At 51.1% G+C, this 21,042-nt stretch overlaps 4 protein-coding genes across 4 annotated transcripts; all 4 read left to right on the forward strand.

Moving 5' to 3' along the window:
- Positions 1–911: 911 nt before the first annotated feature.
- On the forward strand, positions 912–4,547 carry COCSUDRAFT_19779 (hypothetical protein; the record flags this gene model as incomplete). The annotated part of the gene is made up of 9 exons (XM_005643835.1): positions 912–1,061; positions 1,322–1,488; positions 1,752–1,888; positions 2,110–2,218; positions 2,569–2,714; positions 3,069–3,170; positions 3,432–3,509; positions 3,832–3,997; positions 4,358–4,547. Coding segments are annotated over 9 exons (1,245 nt in total), but the record flags the coding sequence as incomplete, so codon positions are not given.
- A 1,389-nt stretch (positions 4,548–5,936) lies between these two features.
- On the forward strand, positions 5,937–10,293 carry COCSUDRAFT_19659 (alpha/beta-hydrolase; the record flags this gene model as incomplete). The annotated part of the gene is made up of 6 exons (XM_005643836.1): positions 5,937–6,122; positions 6,406–6,577; positions 6,942–7,147; positions 9,189–9,280; positions 9,709–9,811; positions 10,147–10,293. Coding segments are annotated over 6 exons (906 nt in total), but the record flags the coding sequence as incomplete, so codon positions are not given.
- Positions 10,294–11,546: 1,253 nt separating this feature from the next.
- COCSUDRAFT_31205 (class I glutamine amidotransferase-like protein) lies at positions 11,547–16,185 on the forward strand (the record flags this gene model as incomplete). Its single annotated transcript, XM_005643837.1, has 9 exons — positions 11,547–11,755; positions 12,010–12,075; positions 12,328–12,391; positions 12,705–12,806; positions 13,031–13,120; positions 13,394–13,468; positions 13,743–13,943; positions 14,446–14,678; positions 15,245–16,185. The coding sequence occupies 9 exons, from the start codon at positions 11,547–11,549 to the stop codon at positions 15,312–15,314; spliced, it is 1,110 nt and encodes a 369-aa protein (XP_005643894.1). The 3' UTR covers positions 15,315–16,185.
- Positions 16,186–17,470: 1,285 nt separating this feature from the next.
- Positions 17,471–20,455, forward strand: COCSUDRAFT_58644 (hypothetical protein; the record flags this gene model as incomplete). Its single annotated transcript, XM_005643838.1, has 8 exons — positions 17,471–17,591; positions 17,806–17,948; positions 18,188–18,361; positions 18,862–18,990; positions 19,200–19,261; positions 19,524–19,639; positions 19,829–20,037; positions 20,324–20,455. 8 exons carry the CDS (start codon positions 17,471–17,473, stop codon positions 20,453–20,455), a joined length of 1,086 nt encoding a protein of 361 aa, XP_005643895.1.
- Between the last annotated feature and the right edge of the window lie 587 nt (positions 20,456–21,042).

Below are 21,042 nucleotides of genomic sequence, written 5' to 3' on the forward strand. Positions count from 1 at the left end.
GCTTCCAGCACGTGCTGCAGTGTGCCGTGTTTTCGTGCAGAGATTTGCTGATTGCGCAGATGTCTCAGCATATCACCACTTGAAGAAGCTGTAAGATAGGTATCTGTACTTATTCCAGGTGGTTCCCCGCTTGTTGTCGCGGTAATAATAACCTTGTCCAGATATTCCACCAGGTCCGATCCCGTCCGATACTACGTTTTATTTTATGTTGATCTCATGAGTGATGTCAACTACAGTGTGAAAAACACATATCTGGTGCTTCCTGGATTCAGAGCTGCTCCTTGTGGTCAAGATCGTTGAGATCTCAAGACCGGTCAACGGCCTTGGGCCATGTAGTCGCTAGTGTGGTTTGTTCCTATATTAATGTAACGACTTCTATTCTTACAGAAATCTATATATTGTGACAAAATTGGCCGCCGTTTCAGCAGGAAGCGCAACGAGACGCCCATAGTATGGGCCTGTCCGGCACGTCGCCCGACATAGCAGAGGCATTCCAATCCCCTTTCAAGCCCGACGATGACCTCAGCGTCAGAAACTCTTCCCTCGACAATTCGGATTCGGGTAGGTGGCATCCACCTGCAATACATCGATGCGCGGCAAACTTTCCACATTTTTGTAAAGAACGGACTGGTGATCCCTTTGCAGGGGAGAACGCAAAAACGCCGTTCCTGAAACGAGGTTGGTTTGGAGGTGGAGCGGGAAGCCCACTGGACGCATGGCTCACCACATCTGCAGCACAGGCAGCATTCCGAAACAGTCTCCACAGCACTTACATGCTTGACAATGCCAGCCGATCTCAGTGCTCCTGTCAGCACCACCCTTACCTGCGTTTTATGGTACCGGTAGGATGAGCATTCAATGGCACGCACACTGCACTACTTCAAGATGGCCTCAGCGTTTTTTGTGCTGTGCAGATTGGGCAAGTAATGCTGGCCATGCCTCACGCAGTTTCACTGTGCGGCATGAGAGTGGCCATCCCCATGATGGTCCTCTACTCACTGGGCTCCATCTGGACCATCCACTTGCTAACCACCCTCTACCTGGAGCTCAAACAAAGAAAGGTCCGGTGCTATTTCCCCTTTTAAAATCCTGCAGCCTGACAACATTGCACCTCTTCTCCACAGTACAGTGGTGATACTACATTCGGGAGCTCCTTGACTTGAAGAGTGAATTTTGATTGTTGTCTATCTGGGCTTTGAGAAACATCTATTCTGTTGTGAGATGGTAACTTGAATTCACGTTTTTTGAAAGAGTACATGTAAGAAGAGGTTCAAATTGTGGTGTCCAGATTGCTGCTGGTACATGGGCGGGAGGCCACGAGAAAAGGGCGACACAGTACTTCAATGTGGTGGGGGAGCTAACAGGGAGCAGTATCGTGAAGGTTTTTGTCACGGTTATCACCATTATTTCCCTGCTGTGCACGGGGATTGCCCAGATCGTGGCCATTGCCACGGGGTCCTACTACCTCAACACATCCATCGACAAACGGTGCGAGATCCCTCTCCGCACATTGACCTGACAATTTGTGTGAGTGCTGGGAGCGCCTGGCAGACTTGACAAGCATGGCACGCCGAGGCATAAGGGACATGGATTGATGATAAAGCCGATGTAGCTGCATGTAGCGGATGGCACGCAGTGGCAGGTGAATGTGCATGAGGTCTAGGCTCGATGGTGCATGCAGGGAATGTCAAGCACATTCTTTTGCCGCTCTGGAAAAGAGTGTTTGCCAAGAGCTGCTTTGATGTGTGCAGGACTTGGACGCTGATATGGGGAGGGATACTTTCGGTCACAATGTCCCTGGTTCCAAACTTCCGCCACTTTAGGCTGCTGAACATTATATCCCTTGTGGGCACTGCATACACAGCAGTATACCTTATTGCAACAGCAGGTATATATTCCTGCCTGCCCCTTCTTACTGATCAGAGCAGGAAAGCAATTTATTATGATTTTCACACTAGAGCCTACTGTTACACTCAAAGACCCGTTGGTCTTGTGGGCGGTCGAGATATCCTTGTCTACAGACTCCGTGCACGTGTAGCATGCAATGGGTGGATTGTGCATGATATTGCAAATTTAGAGAGGTACTAAGGGGTCGGGGAATGCTTGCAGCGTCCACTGGGCTGCCTCAGGCGAGCTATGCTCTGACGGCTGGCCCACTCAAAGCGCAGAATGTGTTTCTGGGCGCCAATGTGTTCATGAGCGGCTTTGGGGGCCACAGGTCTGACCCCCACTCTCGAGTGGAACTTCCATCATGTCACTCCTGTTCTGGCACCAGCAACTGCTTGCATGCAATTAAAGCTTGCCAGGATCAGGGTTTAACATCTCAGGGGGATTCCCCTCGGATTGGGCTCATGCTTCTGGGTTCTGGGACGGGTTTCGTTCAGCCCAGAACTTTTTGCACATAGAAGGCCAACTTTACTGGACAGATCAGAAATCCCTGAGATTGTCCACAGGAACTCAAAAGTGCTGTCTGGGTTTCTGTGGAGCCTTTGTCAAATCCTGATCAAGAAACTTTAATTGGCAGGCTGCAGTCGTCTGATAGCTTGTTGTTATGTTTTGTGACCGCAGCATGTCTTTTGAGGTGATTGATGCACTGTTCAACCCCGGGTGCTATGACACCGTCTACCCTTACAGCTACCTCTTCACGTGGTTTGTCACCATTCCCCACTCGCTGCTCGCGCAGCTGGCCTTCCCTGCCGACAATGCCAAGTACAGTGAGTCTCCCTCCGGAGAAATCCCTTCTTGCAGTTGCTGTGAGGTGCATGTGCGGGCCAAAACAGGCATTTTGCCCGGGCTCACTTGTGAAAGATGTACAGGCCCCAGACGCTGGCAGAAACACAAAGGAGTAAGAGTTTGGAACTTTCACTCTGTGCCATTTCCTTTTAAATTCTTGTTTTGTCAATGCACATGTTATTCAAACTGCGAGGCAGCCCTTCCTCCTTACTTTGGCACCTCATTTTGTTTTTCATGTATGGACTTTTTCTTGGTGTAAATTCTGAAATATTCTGAAGGCATGCCAGAATCTCTGTACAGAAAAGAAAATTGAAGCAGTCTTAGTGTATGCGCAGGTAACATCTATGGAGCAGTGCCAAATAACGCTGCCAGAAATGCATCCATTGTGCTGATGATCATTCACCAAGCCGTGGCCTACGCCCTTTACGTGACCCCTGGTAGGCTACACCTTTCCATGAAATGCCTGGCCTTGTCTGTTAAAGGCAATGATGACTTATCTCTTTGAAAATGACTGCATGGCCGGCACACAAAACAGTACCGTCCCCACTGGGCTGAAAGCCAGCCAACAAGCATGCATTTGAATCCGCCCACTTTTTTTTGCTGAGCTGACAACTCTAAGTCATCAATTCAATAGTCTTGATAAGCAGCAATACCAAAATTTTAGAAAAGAGTGATCTAGTCCTCATGACACTCTGCAGTGTTCTTCATGTGGGAGAAGCTGGTGGGAACACATGACAAACCGCTGTGGATCCGGCTGCCCTCAAGACTGCCTGTAGGTGAGCCTATCGCCTACAGACACTGTTTGGGACAAAATATCAAATTTTCAGCCTCTCACAGCAAGCATTCCTGATAGTTATGGCAGCTTGCTAGCAGTGCTCTTATCACTAAAGCTCAACGAGGGTTTTAAAACTGAGCAAGAAAGTGGGCGAGGTGAGAAAGTCCTTGAGATTCCGATGAGATGGCATGCAACGCTAGGCTGCAGACTTTTTTAGGCCCCGCTGCAGACGCCCTGCGTGTATGCCCTATGGCCTTGGGCTTTGTATTTGCCGGCCTGTAATGATAATCAGGTGTGACTTTATGTCTGTGCCATTGCTGCAGCGCTGCTCGTCTGGTTTTTTGCGCTGATCTTCCCATTCTTCGACACCATCAACGCCGTACAAGGCGCCGTCGGCTACTCCTTCACAGCGTTTGTTTTCCCGACAGCCGCCTACCTCTGGGTCTACAAAAGCGCCAAAGCCCGGAACAACGCACCCAAAGTGCCCAGGTAGGGCTGCCAGCTCTGCAGAATAAATTCATAATCAGTTTTGTGCATGCATGCACCGCATCACTGAGCTCAAGAGAGGCCCCAAAGCCCAAGGGCATTTCAGCATGCAGAGCGCACATTTCAAATGGGCCAGTACGTTGAATGACTGGCAAGTATGTGATTGCTGGACATGATACTTAAGCTGTCCTAAAAATACCCAGCAGGCTTCACATAAGGCTAAGGTCAAGCCTTTGTCAGCTGACCTGAAGCCTGCCCTGCAGCCACTGCGGCACTCAGGGTTCCCGTTGCTGTAGGAGTAGCTAAGAGTGGAAGAGAAAAGCCTGCATAGTAAATTTCCCACTTACTTGCTTGCACGTGCAGGTTCATTGGGGGCTGGACGGCGGCAATGCTGCTCAACACAGTCATGTTGCTGTGGTTCACTATCTTTGGGGTGGGCTTTGGCACATGGGCGGCCATCAAAAACCTCGTTGACCAAGTGAACAACCTGGGCGTGTTTGCCAGCTGCTACCAGTGCTCCAGCATTTTGGCCACCAACGTCATCAAGGGCTAGCAGCTGTAATGATAGCGCTGCACTGGGCAGCAAGTAGCATCCATGATTGAGACAGTCTGCACATTTGAATGCAGAGTTTCATAGGCGCTAAAGCGGGCATTTTACTGACACTGGCAGCTGAAGTTTTGTCATTTTTTCTTTCAGGTGACACTTAGTGTCGCTTTCTATTGTCCTTTAAAACCCTGTCCGTGCTGTGCCATTGACAAGGGCATGTTGCGAAATTTTATGAGTGTGTTGTAGCAGCATGACACCTGAGTAACAGAAGCCCTAAGATCTTGCTCCCTTGTAGGGTTCCAATGATAAATTTCCAAAAAAACGTCCCAGATTCTTCGCATCTGTCGGACGCATGTGATCTTGACACCAAGTGTAACAGCCTTGTACGAAAGGAAAAATGTAGCATCGTTCAATTGAGGGCTGAATGTAGCAGCACACCAGGGCTCCTCCCGCTATTAGAGAGAGAACGTGTGCATGCCGAGGGGTGTTTCTGACACAGCTTCAATGACCAAAATGTTGAGGTCTCCGCAGCATGTCAGGAGAATTTCATGCTGCCAAGATACGATTTGATTGTATGCAAGGCCCACACAATCTTTGAGTGCTGCCCTTGAGCTCAATCGAGGAGGATGGTGTTTAGAGTTGACATGACCCTGAAGCACCTGGAAAAACACTCCGCATCTCTTGTGGACCTTCTTTCCAATTCCACTGGTCGGACTTTGGACACCCTATACGCTACATTTGTACATCGGTGAGACGCAGAGATCTCATCCGTTTCCAAGGAAAGCTGACGTGTAGTGAGAGAAGAAAATAGGTTGACAGTCTCTGCTTAGTATCTACCTTGCCTTATGGACGTATTTGCTAGTGGTATGTATTAGCTGAAAGTCCAACGAGAAACCCCCTGCATGCATGAGCTGTGGGACTGCCCTGCAGGATTGGCATCAGTGAACCCTTCTTCAAGCGTGGTTGGGGCGATCTCGGCGTTGTCAATTTCGAAGATGCGGCCGAACTGCTCGAAGGCTGGCCTCCCGAGCATTTCGACTTCAAGGCAAGCTATTTTAACTGCTTGGAGGGCGATCACCCCTGCATGCCCCCGAGTCTTGATACTCAATAGCTAATACATCGTCTCAATCGCAGGTGGACTGGCAGAAAAAGGGCCAGGGCAGTAAACATGGCACAGAATACGAGATCCTGGAAGGCGCATTCAGGTGACCTCCTGTGCCCATTCCCAGTGCCCGTGCTCACAGCCTGACTTGCAAAAGTCTTGACAACAATTCTCTGAGCCAAAATGTCAAATTTTGGCCCTCAGCACCCGACCACCTGTCTGAGGGCATCAAGCTTGACCCACACATTGTGCACATTCACAGCGCTTGGTACACATTTGAAGCGAGTGGGTAAATTCACAGGACGCCGTGCCATGGGCGGCTGTATGACGCGCTCCCAGAGGAGAGCAGGACGGCGCGAGTGAGGCTGCTGCTGCCCAGGGGCGCCTCGGAGGCCACAGACTGCGTCGTGCACCTGGCCGGCACTGGCGACCACGGCTTTGAGCGCCGCACGCACCTGGGCCTACCCCTCATTGCCAAGGTGTTCACCCATTTTGACCTGAGCCACCTGCATCTCTGCACCCTTGCTCTGCACTGTGGAACGTGCACCTCCGGCAATATGGATGGCGCCTGCTGTAATCAGCACAGATTGAACATGCAGGCACATATGCGGGCACCTGCAGATTTGGTGCTTGATCTACTTCTGTGCAGAGGCAACTGGGCCATGGCTTGGCCCCTTTAATTGACCAAATAGGAATTTCATGAACTCACTATAAGCCCCGAGGAGAAATATGTCTTCAAGAAGTCAATTCAACATGCAACAGGGGGTGGCGACGATGGCGTTGGAGAGTCCGTATTACGGGAGCAGGAGGCCGCCGTGGCAGGAGGGGTCCAAGCTTGAGCGAGTGAGCGACCTGCTCACACTGGGGCGCACGACCATCGAGGAATCGCTGTACCTGCTTGCCTGGGCGCAGCAGCAGAAGTTCCGGCGGCTGGGTGAGCCCTTTGTGCCCTACCACTTTCTTTGCAGTGGCTTTACATGCCGTTAGACGTGCACATGCATGTGGGAAGTGTCTGCGCAACTGCAGCGCTGAATGTGTTGTCTGACGTATGTTGCGGCAAAGCACATTGTGGAAGCACTTTCTTGTGACTGCAAGGAACCCAGGGAAGCTGATTCCTGGCCATGTTGCGAGTCATGTGGTCTGGAAACAATCTTGCATTTGCACCTGGGCACCTCGACACTGATGAAACGGGTATCAGGAGATCTTGTTGCCTGCATGCATACCACCCATACTTCCTGCGTGGCGCTGTAAATTTCACTGAAGCCATGCCAGAAACGAGCGCGCTGCCCTGCATGCAGGCATCTGCGGCTTCTCAATGGGCGGGGTGCATGCATGCATGGTTGCCAGCCTGTACCCCAAGGCGCTCGCATGCGTGCCGCTGCTCGCGCCGCGCTCAGCCGCGGTCGCATTCTGCCACGGAGCTCTGCGCGAAGCCACCGCCTGGCAGCCCCTTCTGGCCGCGGCGGACGAGGCCGACAAGGTATGTCCATCTGTCTTTCCTTCGGTGGCAGACAACGCACTGTATTTTTATGGCAGCAGCTGCTCTGTGCTGGGGTAGCTGGCACATGCCCTTAGTGTTCCTCACCAGGAAGTCTGCTCTAATGCTGCGCGAAGCCACCGCCTGGCAGCCCCTTCTCGCAGCAGCAGACAAGGCCGACAAGGTCCTACCCGGCGCTGTTCCTTTTGTACTAGCATTCTATGTATGCCAGGAAATGCTCCCTGCACTGGGGCTCCTGGCACCTGCTGTGGTCATCCTCAAATGACCTTGGCTACTTATCTGCTGCATGAAGCTTGCTGAAGCTTGTGTACATTGTCTCTCACCTGCTGTGGCGCTCGAGCATTACCTAAGGGCAAAAGAAGTGTGATTGGCACACAGACAGACTCTCTTGTGAAGTGCTTGGGTGTTTGATTGAGAAGGATTGATGCTACTGTCCAGGACGTGGACGCAACTGTCTTGCAAGCTGCCCAAGCAAACCTGGTCACAGCAGCGGCGCAACGAGTCCTGCAGGCCTGCAAAGAGGCTGGGCAGCAACCATCAAAAGAGGCAAGAGCAAGCTTCCATCCTTTCAGCCAATCGTTTGCGTTGTGGTCCTCTTTGCATCTCAGCAGCTATGCTGCAAAATGAACAGAGAAGCAAGTGAAGGATTATTCAAAGAAGGAGTGATAGCCAAAGGGGATGCACAGTAAAGCATTCATACGCATTGTACAGCATGGGTGTCCCTGCAGGAAGACTTTCACCATCTGTGTAGGAGTCTTAATTTCCAGGAACACAGCAATGCCAGCTGTCTGCAACAGCAGTGCAGCGTTCTGAAACTGCTGCAAAACATTGCGGGGGCTCTCAAGAGGCAGAGTGTCTGCGTCCAGGTGGAGGAACTTGAGAAGCTGGCGTCAGCTGCCTCCATGGCTCCAGACCGGAACAAGATTGGGACGCCCTCCAATGCAGGAGCCACACTTGCAGAGCAGGTCGGCACTCTTTGCTCATCTGAAGAGGCATCTCCGTGAATGCTTAGAGTTTACAAATTGGAAAGCCTGAGTAAAGTGTGCATGTGCATGTAAGCTACCCTTTGAATTGTGTCATGTGACATTGCAAGTGCGGTGAGCTTCACAATTGCAAACCATATTTGCACTTCTAGCAAATACCAGCACACAGCCAGGTCTTTATGAGCAGTAGTGTCCTGCAGATAAATTTTTGGGAAGTGTTTCAAATAGAAGTGTTGTCATTGTGCAGGCAGCGTCTTACCTGGGGAAAGCAGAGCAGCTGCTGAAGTGGTCTGCTGACCTGAGGAGCCTGCAGCTGCCGGCACACCTCTTCTCACAGAGCCAGGACAGATCTGCCAGCTCAGCTGGCACCTCCACTTCTGACCCCTCCACCAAAAGTCAGCAGTGCGTAATCTGACTCTTAACTTCTAATCGTGCCTATCTGCAAGCTTTTCAGCGTTTTGGTCCATTCGTTACTGAGCACTGTGGCTCCAGCTGTGTCACACTGACGCTGCAAATATTGCGTCTGCAATGCTTCATTTCTAGGATCATTTGGGTATTGATGGAGAAAATACCCAGACAGGGAAGGATAGAAGGGAGAAACTGAGAAGAAGTTGCTACATTGCACCAAACTCTGTGGGCTGGAACTATTTCTGGGTAGTGGCGAGAATCTACTCGTTTTTTTGTGGGATTGTGGGACACAACAGCTTCATGGGAAGGATCATGAACACCCCTTCCTCGTGCAGGGGTCTATCAGAGCTCTGCACCTTCCTTCATACTTGACAAGTTGCATGTCTCTTCAGCGCATCGTTTGTGAAGCAAAAAAATCCCCAAGGGTTCTCGACACTCCCTCGACAAGTGTGGTCTCGGAGGGACCATGTTTCAGGGCATGACGGCATGCGAGTGGGAGGAGCACTTCTCCTGTTCAGAGCCACACGAAAAACTTTAGAATTAATTTCGCAACTTGGAATGCGTTGTATCTTTCAAGCAGGGGTCCGGCGGCGGAGCGAGCAGCGGCAGCGGAGAGTCATCTGCAGTCGCTTGTGCGCTCCTGGCTGCGATTTCAGCAGAGCCACGAGACCGTGGCAGCCCAGAAGCTGGCGCGCGAACGCCTGGACAAAGTGCTGGAGACCTACACAGATGTCACACGCTTTCCAAGGTAAGCACAGTATTGGCGCATGTGCACAAGACTTTCCTTCCATCGCACTGGAGCTCTCAACACTGAGTGATGATAGTAATCTTAGTCCGCGAAGGCGCGCCCGATAGTCCTGTTACTTTGAGGGCAGAGCCACAGATCATGGATTGCCCGGTGCTCTCTCAGAATGCACTGTAGAGATCCGGCGACAGTTGCAGCTGTGATGTTCTCAAGGGCCAAATCGGTGTCTGTGCTGCTGAGCTGTTCCATTGTCATTTTGAGATGCTCCAACTGGCGTGGTAGGGACAGAAGCGTGGCACCTGACAAGGTCACCGCAAAGCTCTGCAGCACCATGACTGGGTGCAGCTGTGTCAGGGATTAGTAAATACTCCGTCAATCCCCTCAGTCATGTCGAAAATGGCAGGTTTTGAGGGAAATTTGACCGTGCGCAGGCCGCGGCGGCCGGATGCAGCGGTGATAGTGGGCGCACACAATGACGCCTATGTGTCAGCGCACAGCGTGAGAGAGCTTGCGGCGCACTGGCCAGGATCGCAGGTGGGTGCCTCCAGCATCTGTGTCGCTCTACTTCGATAAGGGGACTTTTTCTTTCGATGTTGTCACAGATGGAGGTTAAGGGCTGCATCTCTTTCTGCGGTTTCAGTCTGCAAGATTGCCTGAGGATTAGTGGAGAAACTTGTATTCATTTGTTGATGCTTGGCTACCTTGGGATGTCCTGCTGTGCAGCTTTTGCCACTGTGCTAGACCCCGTGTTCAGGAGGTTATGCAATTCATCAGATGACATTACAAAGAGAGGGCTCTTCTCATGGTCTTAAGCGGATCCTCTTCATGTCATAGAACATTTACAAGAGATCTGGGATGTTTGTGTGCAGGTGAGGTGGGTGCCAGGCGGGCACGTGTCAGCGTTCCTGCTGCAGCAGCCAGCATTCAGGCAGGCCATCCTGGACGCCCTTGAGCGGCTGTCAGAGCCAGCAGCTGCAGCCCAAGATTCAGCATCATCTGCTGATATTGCGGCGTAGGGAGCCAAGCGAAGGATGCTGTGCATACGAATTGCAGCACGGGTGTACTGGTCACTCTGCGCAGCTGCAGAGAGGGGTTCAGTTGATGGTTATATTGACACTCATGAGAGCTGTGCAGAGATAGATAGATAGATAGAGAGCAGTGTGGCACAACATATTATGGGCAGCAGTTCAAGGGCTGTGAAGAATGTCCTCTTATATGTAATTTTTGTCTATTAGTCTATGTACTATGTATTATGGGCAGCAATTCTCCCGGCAACAGTGCGGGCCACCACGGCTCCACTTCCAGCTGCACTGCCCACAGCAACTGAGCTGGTGGACATGAAACCACCAGTCATAGCACCAGACTGCAACCAAGCGAACCATGAGCCCTTCACAATAGGACCACCGACTGACATCCACCACGCAGCGAATGAGCCAGCTACTGGGCCGGTGCTTGATAAGCCGGCTCCATACAGGAGGAGAGGTGGGCTAGCACAGATGGCGCCTCCAACGACTGCTCCAATGGCGACCTTCTTCATGGTTGCACCGCTTGGAATCCAAAAATGTGTTCTTGGTGGACTTTCAGGCTCCGTCCTTGGCTCGGATACGATCTTGTCTGTACCATAAATGCTACTGTTAGACTGGTAATTTTCCAAATTTTAAGTTATCAAGTTCAGATCCTGGCTATATTTGCAGTTCTGGCGAGGGAGTCACCCGACATGCTGGATTGTTGTGACAAAGACTTGAGGGAAGTCCCGGACAGTCCGCTGTCACAATGCTTTGTCGGATTTCAACCGTTGAAATAGTCTTCTGCAGCCTTGGGTTCCAATGATTGTCGATTTTGCTGTGAACATGCGGATGCATCCTTGGAAGTCATCCTCGGACAATCACTCTCGGACGGTCCAAATGCGTGCTAAAAATTCTAAGTGGCCATTTGTAAATCTTTAATGTGTTTCCTCCGCGGATTACAGGTCGAAATAGAGGAGACCATTTCCTACTCCATCCGCACAGGCCCCTTTCAGATCGCGGCTTCTGCGGCCGTGGTCAGATTTGAAATCGGCCGGTTCTCTGACGGCGATGTCACGTTGTCACGTGAACGAAAGCATCTTTCGGGCACGAGCCTGTCTGCGACTGCCATTTCAGCGCGTAAGTCAAAGAACCTGGTGTTTTTGATCATCTTGGTACAGTTTATTTAACCGGACCATTTATACGCGTGAACAGTGTAGCCAGGGAAGAGCGAAGTATTCGAGAGGCTGAAAGCCTTCAACAAGATGGGGCTGCGTCTGACGGCGGGCGTTATTGTAATTTTAGCCATCACTAGCTCTGCTCTCGCAGCCACAGCCCGACTCACCTTGCCTGGTCACGACAGTGCCCTACAGGATTTGCAAATAAGAACCCTTGAGCCACCGTCTCCGAAATACGTGAACTTCAGGCCCCTGATCGGGATCCTGTCGCAGGCGTGCCACGCTTGCCCGGGCAAGTAAGTTGCTATAGACCTAGCCCATTCAGTCCAATATCACATACATAATTAACTAGATTCTAGCAAAATTAGGTCAAGTGCCTCGACACCTGATGGCCGAGTTGTCTGATACACGCGTTTGACGCATTGGCTCTGCGCTGAATACATTTGGAAAGTTAATATGTAATATGCGGGTTATGTGAACGGCACGATGTTGCGTTTTCGGTCCTGCCAGTTGAAACTGATCTCTCACACGTGCCACCCTTGACCTGCAGGTCCTACGTTGCTGCTGCGTACATCAAGTGGATTGAGCAAGCAGGTGGGAGGGCCGTTCCAATTAGGTGCGATTTGGCCACATGGGTTGCTCAAGAACATGCTGAGAGCTGGTCAACCTCTGCCAGCATCTAGGTTTTCAAATCACTGTCTTTGTCATATTCAAAAGAACTTCAAGGCTGATTCTGCATTCGTCAATCATTGTCTCTCATTATAGGCTGGAGCATGTGCCACACGAGCGTTGCAAGCTTTCCAGGGCATTTTGTCCGAGTTATTGTCCGAGTTATTGCTAAGGAAAGGCATGTCTGCTGTCCCAACAGGTTTTACTCTTCTGATGAGGAGCTGGTGCGCCTCTTCAAGAGCATCAATGGTCTCATACTGCCGGTGAGCCTCTTCTTCCCATCTTACATCTGTTGAATCGTCCCTCTTCAAGAGCATCGATGGTCTCATACTGCCGGCGAGCCTCTTCTTCCCATCTTACATCTGTTGAATCGTCCTTCCATTAGTCACCTGGCCAAGACCAGAATGCTTCTCAGCACCGAGACAGTGGAGTTGCGCATGCTCTTTTGGGAAACCTGGCAGGCAGAGCTTTGTGCGGACTACAAAGCAACCTGCCTAGTGCTTGCGTGCCATCTTCTGTACAGCTGTACCGGCGCATGTGGGGCAGTTCGTGAAGGCATGCACTGGTTGCATGCAGGGTGGACTGACAGACCTGTGGCTGGATGACCCCTATGTGGTGGCTGCCAGCAAGCTGGTCAAGATGGCAGAGGCGGAGAATGCAGCCGGCAATGTCTTCCCGGTGAGCTTTGAACAAATGATACCAATCCTGATCTTGTTTGCACTCCGGCATGCCTCGCTTGCTTTGCGCTGCAGCAGTGGCGACAATATAAGGAAGGTTGGCATTGGAAGCAGACTCAAAGCGCCTTCGTCGATAATAATTCAAGAGATACTGCTCTGAAAGTGGAAGGACAGTGCCGAGTTGAATTGGTGAAGCAGGAGGTGAGCCGTCTCTTGCGGGTGCAGGTGTGGGGAACGTGCTTGGGTCACCAGCTACTGCAGATCCTGGCCGCCAACACAAGCTACAACGAGCTGCTTGTACAGACTGATGCTGTGGTGAGCCACCTGCGCCCTTAGTCTCATTTAATTAGGAAATAGCTGCGCCCCATCTCCCCTTTCTTTGCATTCAATCAGGGAATAGCTGTTTCATTTATAGGACATTTATATCTGGTACCCCCTGACTAAATGTCATCAGCTGGTCAGATCTGGGGTATAGCTTGCATGGCTGATCCAAAGCACCTCAGCTCATGCGCTGGCATTGAATGTATGTTTCTTGTCTGGCCTGAGCAAAAGGCAAGGTGAACTGACTCATTGGTGTGCCTGATGCAGTCGCATCCCTCCACTGTGGAGTTCTCGGACGTCGCCAAGAGCAGCAAGGCCTTCGCCACCATGTTTAGCAAGAGGGTGCGCCCCACTCACAATCTGTTCTCCAAAGCTTTGAATCTGTTGATCATGATTTCATACCTTGCTTGTTTTCCTCCCCCACCCAACTATGGCTGCTGTGTGCAGTGCTGCATGCTCTTTCCTTCAAGTTGTCCTTTCTTGCAGCCGAGTGAAGCTACACAAGGCCTCTCACCAGATGTGATGTAACATGTTGCATGACAAGGCTTTTTAAAGGGTTTTGTGATTGGTGTCGCCGAGTCACCGCTGACTAACCTTCACTCTCGCATGCGCGCAGCCGGACCTGGTGCAGCAGATGCAGAACCCGGAGGCCAACATAGTGATGGAGAACCACGAATTTGGGCTGCCACCGGCGCACTACACGCTGTGGCCCAAGCTAAACGATACATTCGACATCCTGACCACGACCAAGGACCGCAAGGGAATTGAATATGTGTCCACCATCGAGCACAAGCGCTTCCCCTTCTTCGGCACCCAGGTCAGCAATGAATTCTCTCTCCCGGATTACCAGCATGCTGTTGTTACTGGAGCACTTGATTGCTGAAAGGGTACAGTGATCAGAGCGGTTGTTCCTGTGTTAGAAGCAATTGAGATGCACTGAAAGTGACTCCTGCAAGACATTAGCGGTATTTACTTGCGCGCATGCGATGGTAGCTGCTGCAAGGGATTGCATTGCTACACGGTTTTGCGCTGGCAATAGGCAGTTGGTTTTTGCATGGTTCAGCTCCCCACCTTGCGATCCAGTCAAGACGTTCTGTCTCACCATGTCAATCTGAGGGCTATGCATGCCATAGCATGCATCCTGCCTTGCATGCATCCCACAACAAAGTCAGAGTTTCCAGTCTCATCCTGCATGCTCAAATTGCTTCATGTGTACGGCTCCCGCGCGATGGCACTCACAGCATGCCTTGACGCCAACGCTGTGACACACAACATCCTTGCCAGATTTAATGCTCATCTGTCTGTGTGCACTTGCGCAGTGGCACCCGGAGAAACCGCCCTTCGAGTTCAGCGATCTGACCATCCCTCACACCCACGACGCCATCTCCGTCTCCCAGCACCTCTCTAACCTGTTCGTGGACTTTGCTCGCCAGAGCGCGCACCTGCCAGAGTCCAAGGAGGAGGAGCTTGCGATGCTTGTGTACAACTACAGAGCGGTGTTCACAGCACGCGACATCGTCATGGAGCCCAGCTACGACGGCCCCGACATCACGTGCGCGCCCCTCTTCTCAGGGGTGTTATGGGGTTTGATGCGCATATTACTTGCCCTACTTCTCTTCAGGCCCCTTTTCAGCCGCTGCCTCATCCGGACATTGCCTGATCGGGACGTGCGCGCCCTTTTCTGAAGCGCCCCTTTTGGCGATCAGGACTGTCCATTCTTGGATTGGTTGCGTTAGGGATGACCTGGACTCCATGGGGTTGACATGTTATCGGTGGAGAAAGTGCCAAATTACATAAGGCTGGAGAGGGTCTATTGGGAGAGGTTGCTGCAACGCACCTGGCCCTGTGGGCTGGAATGATGCGTGTACAGTGAGAAAAATTAAATGATGATAATGAGCACATTGCCTGGTCAGGAAAATTTCCTATTCATTTGATCCCGTTCTAATGCATGCATGTGCCTGGGCTCTGAGTGGGCATGTCATTCTTGTTTGAAAGTGCATGCAGAGCATTGAATGCTGGTGGGCTATTGATGGAGTGAGAGCTTGCACAGTACTTAATGACATGTTGTTGTGGGCCTTGAACAGTAGCACTGACAAGTGCTGTGATACTCGGGCGCAGGTATTTCTTGGATGGGGAGGAGAGCGAATTGGAGGGACTGCCCCCCTTTGTCTTCACCAAATTCAATTGAGCAGCTGCACGCCCTGATATACTGCCAGGGCACCTCAGCCCTATTCAAAAGGCAGCCTCTGCAGCAGAAATGACTGCAAGGGCATCTTTAGCCCTGATGTGAAGGGCAGCTTTTTCGCGCCCGTAACTCGAGAAGAGCGCAGCAGTGCGTGGGCAACTGCTGGTATGAGACAGCTTGCGTGCCAGGCCTTGTGAGTGGCAGGGTGGGGTTCGCTGATGCAAGCAAGGACTGGCACAGAAACAGAAGTCCCAAAACTTGTCTTTTTCGCATAGTTTTGCTTGAGCTAGAGCAAGATTGGCAGCGGGTGCAGGGGCAACAGAGCGGGGCCCATCTCTACTATGATTGTGTGGCTACATGCTCATGCCTCTTACAGTTACAGTGCATTTTAGAGATTACTTGTGAAATTGCTAGTACTGCGGTAGTTTCAGCATTTATTTCATTGAATTTGTATGCTTTCAAATAAGATGAGCCGGGAAAACAGCTTTGAAGAGCAGCTGTTGTGTGACTTCCTGAATTCGTGTTGATTAGCTATTCAAAGTTGTGACATGACTTTTTAATGTGCAATCTGGATAGCTCACCAAGTGTCTTGAGGGAACTCCAATCGAAAATGGGTTGCTGAGCCTGTCTTGCCAGCTTATCCCCTATCTGGAGTAGATCTAGAACACGAATGTATGTTGTATCACAGGTCTAAAAGTTTTGTTGGACAGTGTGACTTACAGGGGATACTGCGTTTCTATAGGAAGCACCAGACCCTTGAGGGATACGATATTCCAGTGTGTACGCACAATTCTGGAAATTTCAGTCCTACCTTGTCAGAAGTAAGCAATGCATTGGTGGTGCACTGATCACAATCGCGGGTATATACGAAGCTAATGTGCGGCACATTAACTCAATCCAGTCAGTCCTGTGGCGCCCATTGCTGAAAGACTGTGTGTCTCACTATGAGTCTTCGTGTTTCGCATTTGAGACTGCTCCGGGGCGGCCGCCTGCAGGGCCTTTTCACAGTAACTATTCTTTGGCATGCCGATCCTGCAACTGAGGAGAATTAGGCTCTGAAGACTCATGTGCACAAAAGCGAGCTGTGTACACATGCAGTCCTCTGCTTGAAGCTGCTGCTTTCGTCCCTGGCCCTCAACCTGTCAGCTGATTAGTCCACCCAATCTAGAGGAGCACCTGAGAAATTGGGCCGATAGCAAAGAGATATGGCCTGCCCAATCCAAATCGAGCTGCAAAATGAGGGGCTGGGGAGCTCAAAACAACAGCAGATTCACAGATAACTGAAAGTAGAGACTAGGAATCTTTCAGCAAGCGCCTACGTGCGGACCACCCTGGTTTACCAAGCCATGGCCAGCTGGCTAGCTGGAGGTGCATATATATGCGTCAGAGATGATTTCGAAAGAGTTTGTACACAAGCTAAGATCTTCCTTTCTCAATTAATTTCTGCAAGGAATGCTCTCTATGCTTCGCTGTGCTCACATACAAGTTATATTGGGACGCATTGGTACAAAAGCGAGGAATGTGGGGATGGCCAGCTTCTGGGGAAGCTGATAGAAGCTGCGGGTCCAATTTCGAATTGTTTAGGAGAAGTTCTTCGAAAACCGGGTGATTAGGGAATCGATTAATGTCAAGTCTTGCATAACAACTGCAAATTTTTACATTCGCCAATTCATAATTAAAAATGGGTCTCCCGAACGCTTTCGCTGTGCTGCAGCAAAGTGGCAAGCGCAAGCCCACGGAGCCTTCTCCAAAGGACGGGGCTTCTGCAGACAAGAAGCATAAAAATTCTACTGATAGTGAAGGAGCATCGGTGAGCAGAAAATTTCAATGCTGTAGCGTTCGGAAGTATTGTATTGACAATCTTGCATTGGATAATTGACTCACTCAATTGTGCTTTGTAGCAATCTTCCTTTGGGGACTGTCCCCTGTGTAACAAGAAAGTGCCCAAATCGCTGCTGGAATTTCACATCAATGGCTGCCTGGATGGGATCTTGGAAGAAAGTCCAGTCGCAGACACATCACATCAGACCTTCGCACAGAGCCTGCCCGAGCTGTCTCAGCCAGTATCTGAAGGCCCCAGCGCGCAGTCGCAGCCTGTGAAGACCCCCTCAGCACCTCAGGCAGCAAGTGCCACGGCAGGCAATGCATTTGCGCACATGATGCAGAGGCAGAGAGAGCGCAGCCAGACCTGGTCCTTCTTTCTGGGCAGGCATCCAGATGGGGCATACTACTGGCACATGTGGCGAGACAAGCACATTCCTGCTGATGCTGCAAACACCGGTAGGGCCTGTGAAACACAACCCTCAAGCTATCTTGTCTTCAGATATACTGCTGTCTTGTCTGAGCTGGTGCTTTCTTGTCTTTAGATCGGCTCAGTCTGCTTGGTCTCGTCCGTCAGTCAAATCCTGTGAATAGCAAGTTGGCGCCTGGATCCTGAGGCCTACTTACAAAAGTTGATGTCTCTATTTTGTTAAGATTTGTTGTGCGCTCACAGGGGTTGTGAAGGCAGAGCCAGGGCTTGATGAGGCTGCACAGCAGCGGCTGGTGAGTGCTGCCAAGTGGTCAGCTTCGGTGCAGGTGCCACTTTCTGCACTGGAGTGCCGATGCGAGAGCGGCCCTGCCGCAGCGGAAACCAAGGTGACCTGACCGGCTTGTTCCCAACCCAACCCTTGTTTCCTAGCATAGTGATCACCATGGGAATAAGAAAGAGCAGATGTGGCAGTAGACGCTGACAGCGTGTTGGCTTCTTTCTGATGCATTTTCTGACTGAGGGGATGGTTGAAGATTTTCTGCAAGATAAAGGGCGCACCATAAGTGGCTCTTATTATGAACAATTGGTCTAAGCTTCTTTTCTGAGAAGAGAGCAATGATTGCAGGTGGCATTGAGGCTGCTGACAGACATTCAACCGGGCTCCGAGGAAGAATTGAAGGCTCTGGGTGACGGGGCTGCTGAGAAGGCTTCAGGCAAGGCTTGGGTATTCACTGGCACGAGCAGCCTCCTGAAGAGCGCTCTGCAGAAGAATGTCCGGCTCGGCCGGGCAGACGCTGCTGTGAGGTGCGCATTAAGTGTCATTCTCCAGATTTCACCTTCACCGAGTATCCAACTCCATTTTCTGTCTAAGGCTGCTTGCAACAGCAGCAGAGCCTCATGCCACGCCAGATACACCAGCGCCGTTGTGGAGAAATGGCAATCCTGTTGGAAGCACTCAGCTGTCAGTGTCCATGTCCAACTGCATAGGAGTGTTCAGTATAGCTTTATTTGCTCCAACAAGTGAGGTTAAACACAAGAATGAGTTGCGCAGGGTTGCTCTGCACCTGCTGAAGCTGGATGCCTCCGAGCTGCTTAGGCGGACATGCATCATCTGCCTCGAGGCAAGACTTCCTTTTCCCAAACGTGCCCAGAGAACCATCAATAGAGCTGCCCTGATTTTTAGGACTTATTGAATAAACTTGCTGCAACAGGTGCGCTATTGTATGCATCACCCCATAATAAACTGTTTCATTGGTCACATGCAGTGTTGGTTTGATGCGAGAGCTATGGTTAATGTAGGATGCATTGCTGCACCCGTCTCTGCCACTTCTAGTGTGGCTGATGGCGGCTGTGCCAAAGGGCTATGCCCTGGGCAGAATGCTGGCGCTGGCCTGCCTAACCATCATCCATGAGATTGCCTCCGTCCCTGTGCGGGCCCAACACACTACTGGTGAGCCCCCAGTGCGGATTCATTGCATGCTAGAATGCTCTGATGACAAATTTCTACGGGCGGTCTCATTGGCAATCATGCACCTTTTGAGCTCAAGCTGACGGAACACTCTCATGGCTGCAGAATGGCAACCATAAAATGAAAATTGATGAAACGAAAATACAGGGATAATGTGGTTTTGTTTCAGGGCCAGCAGGAGGCTCAAGCTCATTACCAGGATTGCAGCTGGCGCCTGCTGCTGGCGATCTGGTGCGGTGCATTATGCTGAGAGCGGCATACGGGGGCATGGGAGGCGACGTGTCAATGCTGCAGAAGTTTGCTGCCACCTGGAAACACAGGTCGGAGCCCCCACTCTCTTGTCAATGTTCAAGGGTCCGTGACAGCAGGGATTTCTTCACCAGTTATCTCAGCCTCTCTGCTCAAGGGAATCATGTACACATGATGGCAAGATCACAGCAACATCTAGCCAAGCAATCACTGTTGTTGAAATTGTCTGAATGTGTGTGTTCAGGTTTGAATGTGTTGAAACGCTGTCCCTCCTGAAGGGAGCCCCGGTGACCCAGCGGACTGCGCAGCCAGACGCACCCTGGATGGCCTACTTGCACCAGCAGTTCTCAGCAGCAGCAGGTGAGGATAGTATGAATCCAAATTCCACACACCACCCGGTAAATACATTTTTACAGAAAACCCATCCAGGGAGAGCTTGCTGCGCAAGGTCAAGCGCAGAAGCTGTGCTTGCAGACCTCTGCATATGCTAAGCAGCGAATTGTCCTTTTCAGCCGCTTGCACTTGAATTTCATGCACTGCTTCATGCAGGCGGGGACTTGCAGCAGCTGGGCTGCATGGAGCCTGGGGACATCCCTCTCTCTGCAGTGGACTTCCATGTGTCCAACATCATTGAGGAGGTCTTGAACAACCGAGAGGTGCTCACTGCTGCGCTGGCAGTGGGAAGAGACCCCCTACAGGCCATGCGCGACACCATCTGGATTTTCAGCAGCAGCACAAACTCGCGCGCATGGCTGCAGGTGACAAACCTGATGAACTTGACAGTAATAAAAATGCACAGCAGGGTTGTTGTTGCATGATGTTCATTTGCAAGGCAGCTCCTCTTATGTCCGGTGCTGGATTAGGCTGAGTGTCTGCATTTCTCTTCGTCTGTAATGGTGGAGAAGTGCAGCAATGCATCGTTCGGCAAACGCAAATGTGTGAGAGAGCTTGGTGCAGGAATTGCATATGCGACGTGCATTCGCTTGAGCTAATATGCGCAAGCTGGCACGGCTGCGATATCTAAAAGCTGTGTTCATGGTGCAGGCACCGGAGCAGGAAAGACAGGAGCGGCTGAGGACGCGCAGATCTGAGCTGGAAGGTATCTGGAAGCTCGCGGCGCCTGCTGCCAAGAACTTTGCGCGGAAGTACATCAAAGCGCGCTTCCGCGAGCTGTGAAAATTGCTATGTAGCAATGTACAGTCAAGTGTGATAAGTTTACTATATTGCAACTGCTGCGGGTCCGTTATGATACGATAAACATTATGCATGTGCCACATGCATGTGGCGCCATATGGATGTACAAGCCTGAGGTTGGTCATGACCTAGGATTCTTATACAACATTTCACACCCAAAGTCAAGTGTAATATTGAGGACAGGGAGGACATGACGAGTAATACACTTGATAAAGGCAGCAAATGCAATCAAGAAGGTGGTCCACACAAGCCAATTTAAAGCACCATTGTATGCATGCCTGGAACGCTGTGCATGCTGCGCCTGCTGGCCTGCGTCATCAAGCGGCCTTTCTGAGCCCGCAAGGCTGCCTTTCCCAGTTCACAGAGAAAGTCACATAATACATAGAAATAGTGGATGGAAGTTGACCAGCTGAACAGTGCAACTCGCCTTCCTGTTGTCACACATCAGCCCCTGCACAGATTCTCCCACATGGCATGGCCTGAACTATCTTGTGCAGGATTGGAGTGCTGCAGACTGGAAGCGTCCTTCTTAATGCTCGGAATATACGTTCATCGCCAGTTACTTTGAT

This window comes from Coccomyxa subellipsoidea (assembly GCF_000258705.1).
Source record: "Coccomyxa subellipsoidea C-169, whole genome shotgun sequence".
In the NCBI taxonomy this organism is placed as follows: domain Eukaryota; kingdom Viridiplantae; phylum Chlorophyta; class Trebouxiophyceae; family Coccomyxaceae; genus Coccomyxa; species Coccomyxa subellipsoidea.